This window comes from Nesoenas mayeri (genome assembly GCF_963082525.1).
Source record: "Nesoenas mayeri genome assembly, chromosome: W".
In the NCBI taxonomy this organism is placed as follows: domain Eukaryota; kingdom Metazoa; phylum Chordata; class Aves; order Columbiformes; family Columbidae; genus Nesoenas; species Nesoenas mayeri.
In genome coordinates, this window is record NC_137553.1 from 544,306 (window position 1) to 548,567 (window position 4,262).

At 40.8% G+C, this 4,262-nt stretch overlaps 1 protein-coding gene across 1 annotated transcript; it reads left to right on the forward strand.

Moving 5' to 3' along the window:
- The first annotated feature begins 1,020 nt into the window (after window positions 1–1,020).
- On the forward strand, window positions 1,021–4,003 carry LOC308051456 (zinc finger and BTB domain-containing protein 5-like). Its single transcript, XM_080361893.1, has one exon. The coding sequence runs from the start codon at window positions 1,271–1,273 to the stop codon at window positions 3,293–3,295; it is 2,025 nt and encodes a 674-aa protein (XP_080218019.1). The 5' UTR covers window positions 1,021–1,270; the 3' UTR covers window positions 3,296–4,003.
- The last annotated feature ends 259 nt before the right edge of the window (window positions 4,004–4,262 follow it).

Consider the following 4,262-nt stretch of genomic DNA (forward strand, 5'->3'; position numbering starts at 1 on the left):
ATGCAAACAGATCACAATTACACTTCTTTTTATGCATAAACTGTCCAAACCCAGCCTCCTTCTAATGTTTCAGAAAGCAATTTGACGGCGATACGTTTGAATTGGACATATCAACACAGAAGGATACAGATAACTAACACAGAAAGATAACACAGGTAACTTTACCAGAACAACAGTAAACAGGATCAAATCACCAGTTTCAACAGTAAATACAGATTAAATCACCAGAACTACAGACCAGGTGCTGAGCAGCACAAATAACCAGACCAGGTGCGCACAAATAACCAGACCAGCTGCCGAGCCTGCAGAGGTTTCCCTCTGTCTGACAGACGGCTGCCTAGGCAATACCCCGGGAGCTCCCTGCCCAACCGAGCGTGGCTTTCACCGCGTCTGACCGGCAGGCTACCAGACCAGGTGGGTACCCAATAATCCAGATAAAGCACCTTCTTACCAGTCAGAGGTCTGTCGTGAGCAGCAGAGGGTCGGTCGCGTCCGATGCACTCCCCAAGAATACCTTGGTGCTAGCCAGAGCAGGATCGAGACGCGACCCGCCTCAGCAGCCCACGAGGTCCCATCTGGGTCGCCAAAATGTTAGCATTCAAGGACACATAACCACGGGCGTAGTTATATGCGGTGCTTTATTTCAGCGCTGGGAAACCAGGGGTTTGCACCCAAAGCTGGCTTCGCAGGTCAGTTTAAGTTACACAGTATTTATACAGTCCATTCACATACATATTCATATATTCATTAAGATACGTAACGGTTACTCAGTATTGATTACAACATCGATTGCAACATCTTGGAACTATTTTGATCATGTGCAGTGTCCTCACTCTATGTGTATTTAGGCTAAGATAAAAGCTAGGTTGTTAAGATAAGAGTATACTCGAACATGATATGCTTGAACATCCTCTCAGGGACAGTTTACAAAACTGATTCATCCTTTCAGGAACATTTTGTAAAACTGGTTCGGTTACTAACAACAGTAGAGCATCTTGTGACATGTTCATTGTGGTGTTAGCTATTATACTATATTAACTCAATAACAGATTCTGGTTTGGGGGTTCTTTTGTTTTTGTGCTCCTTCACAGGGTTGCCAGCATAAGTATAATATCAGTATGGTAGTGGGAAATTAAGGTAAGTTTTTGCTCATCTGTCTCTTAGCCAACTTTTTTTTTTTTTTCTTTTTAATAACTGTTCTTACTGTGATCTAAGTCAAACTTCATCCGTTTTTTGCATTAGAGCTTCTTCTGCTTTATTTTATAGAATCATGGATTTTCCAGGACACTTCAAGCAACTCTTTCAGCAGCTAAACTACCAGAGGCTTCATGGCCAACTTTGTGACTGTGTCATTGTGGTGGGAAACAGACATTTCAAAGCCCATCGCTCTGTTCTGGCAGCTTGTAGCACACACTTCCGAGCTCTCTTTACTGTAGCAGAGGGTGATCAAACTATGAACATGATTCAGCTGGACAGTGAAGTGGTGACAGCAGAAGCTTTTGCTGCCCTGATTGATATGATGTACACTTCTACACTAATGCTTGGTGAGAGCAATGTAATGGATGTTTTGCTGGCTGCTTCTCACTTACATTTGAACTCTGTTGTTAAAGTGTGTAAACACTACCTTACTACCAGGACATTACCAATGTCTCCACCTAGTGACAGATTTCAGGAGCAAAATGCACGTATCCAAAGAACTTTCATGCTTCAGCAGTTTGGGCTGAGCATTGTGAGCTCTGCATTAAATTCCACTCAGAGCACAGAGGAACAACGAAATACCATGAGCTCATCAATGAGAAGTAACATAGAACAACGTACTACCTTTCCTATCCAGCGTCTCCACAAGCGTAAACAGTCTTCTGATGATCGAGCCAGACAGCGAATCAAACCTACTGTAGATGAGTCCATTTCAGATATTACTCCAGAGAGTGGGCAGTCAGTAGTTCATTCAAAAGAAGATTTTTTTTCACCAGATTCACTGAAAAATGCAGACAGTTCTAAGGATTATGCTATTACTGATAAACAAGTGAATAATACTATTACGTTTGATCAGTCTTTTGGTGCTCAAAAAGATGTTCAAGTGTCTAGCCAGTCAGTCAACAGTGGAGGAAACATTTCACAGATATCCATCTCATCTCAGGAAATACAAGTGGAAACCAGTTTTGATCAGGAAGCTACTTCTGAAAAAAACAACTTCTCATGCAAAAATCCAGAGGTCAGTCTAAATGAAAAAAACCACACGGGGGTGGTGGTTAAATCTGAGCCTTTGAGTTCTCCAGAGCCTCAAGATGAAGTGAGCGATGTCACTTCTCAAGCAGAAGGTAGTGAGTATGTTGAAGCGGAAGGAGGAGCAGTGAGCACAGAGAAAATAGAACTGAGTCCTGAAAGTAGTGATCGTAGCTTTTCTGACCCACAGTCCAGTACTGATAGAATGGGAGACATCCATATTGTGGAAGTGTCAAATAACCTGGAACACAAGTCCACTTTCAGTATATCAAATTTTTTTAATAAAAGTAGAGGTGGTAACTTTGGTGCAAGTCAAAATAGCAATGATAACATTCTGAATGCAACAAGGGACTGCAGAATGGACAGCGATGCCTCTTACCTATTGAGTCCAGAGTCTGAGCCTGCTAGTAGTCATTCCTCTGTTACAGTTTGTCATGTAGAGAATTCATTCAGTGAGTCTGCAGACTCTCATTTTGTTAGACCAATGCAGGATCCAGTGGCTCTTCCATGTGTACAGACTTCTGGGTACAGGGCTGCAGAACAATTTGGTATGGATTTTCCAAGGTCAGGCTTGGGCCTGCACTCTTCATCAAGGACAGCAATGGGATCTGTAAGAGGTGGAGCTAGTAGCTTTCCTGGGTATCGTCGCATAGCCCCCAAAATGCCTGTTGTGACCTCTGTGAGGAGCTCCCAGCTACAAGATAACACTTCCAGTTCCCAGTTGTTAAACAATGGGACCACTTCTTTTGAAAATGGACATCCTTCACAACCTGGTCCACCACAGTTGACAAGGGCATCTGCAGATGTTCTTTCAAAATGTAAGAAGGCCTTATCTGAACATAATGTCTTGGTTGTTGAAGGTGCTCGTAAATATGCCTGTAAGATCTGCTGCAAGACTTTTTTGACCTTAACAGACTGTAAGAAGCACATTCGTGTGCATACAGGAGAAAAGCCTTATGCTTGTTTAAAATGTGGCAAACGGTTCAGCCAATCCAGCCATCTATATAAACATTCCAAAACAACCTGTCTGAGGTGGCAGAGCAGCAATCTACCTAGCACTTTGCTTTAATCTCCCCCAATCCCTAGCCCCATGGGAATACTAATACAAACTAATGTTCCTTTGTTCAGGGCTGGATGTTAAGAAGCTGCCCTGGTAGATTAGTAAATGCTTGCATGTGATTGTGCTGCATTCTCAAAAGTCTTGGTTCTGTAAATTGGTGATAATGCCATATTTACCTTACAGGGGTGTAGTGAGACTTAACTTTTTATGAACTATTTTAAGATCTTCAGAAGGAGGCACTGTAGACAGTTAAAAGTTATTGTTAAATACATGCAGATCTTGGGCTGCATGTAATCTCTAAAACCAAGTAGTTCCATTATAGGGCAGACAGGTGGGGGTTCAGTGAGAATGTAGTTAACTCCTTATTATGTTGGAGTACCATATTTCAAGAATGAAAAACTGAAGGGCTTTTTTTTTTTTTTTTGGGGGGGGGGGATTTGTAAAATCATGAAAACTTTTAAATAAAATATCCATAAGTTGGTAAGTTGTGTATGAACAGTAATGCAAAGAAATCTTTACAGTAACTAATACAGATTGCATATTCTTAAAAGAAAACCATCTTTGGATGCACCTGTCTGCCATAAAATGCTTTAAAATGTTAATCCTGAAGGTAGTTTTAGGGTTCTGAATGCATTTTTGGCTGTTTCATAGTGAAGGACCATGCATAATGAAGATACTTAAAGTAAGTCCACAACAAGTAACTTCTGGACTGTTAGATGTGTATATAAATACTTTGAATATAGCAAGATCTAATAATTTCAGCATTTTTTCTGTTTAAGTGAAACACTGTTTCTTCTTTGTGCTATTCTTAGCAATATTTTAAACAACTTATGTTTCATATGTTTAAATTTCATAGACATGGAAGCCTGAAATGAGCTTGTCTATATCTACTTTGTTTTGTTTTAAATGAGAAATGATTTGTGGTGGCTCTTTTTACTGGGTAAGGTAGTTTCTTATTCCAGATGCAGATAGTCAA

Coding starts and splice junctions, on each gene's coding strand:
- LOC308051456 (XM_080361893.1), top strand. CDS start 1,271: ATGGATTTTCCAGGACACTTCAAGCAACTCTTTCAGCAGCTAAACTAC.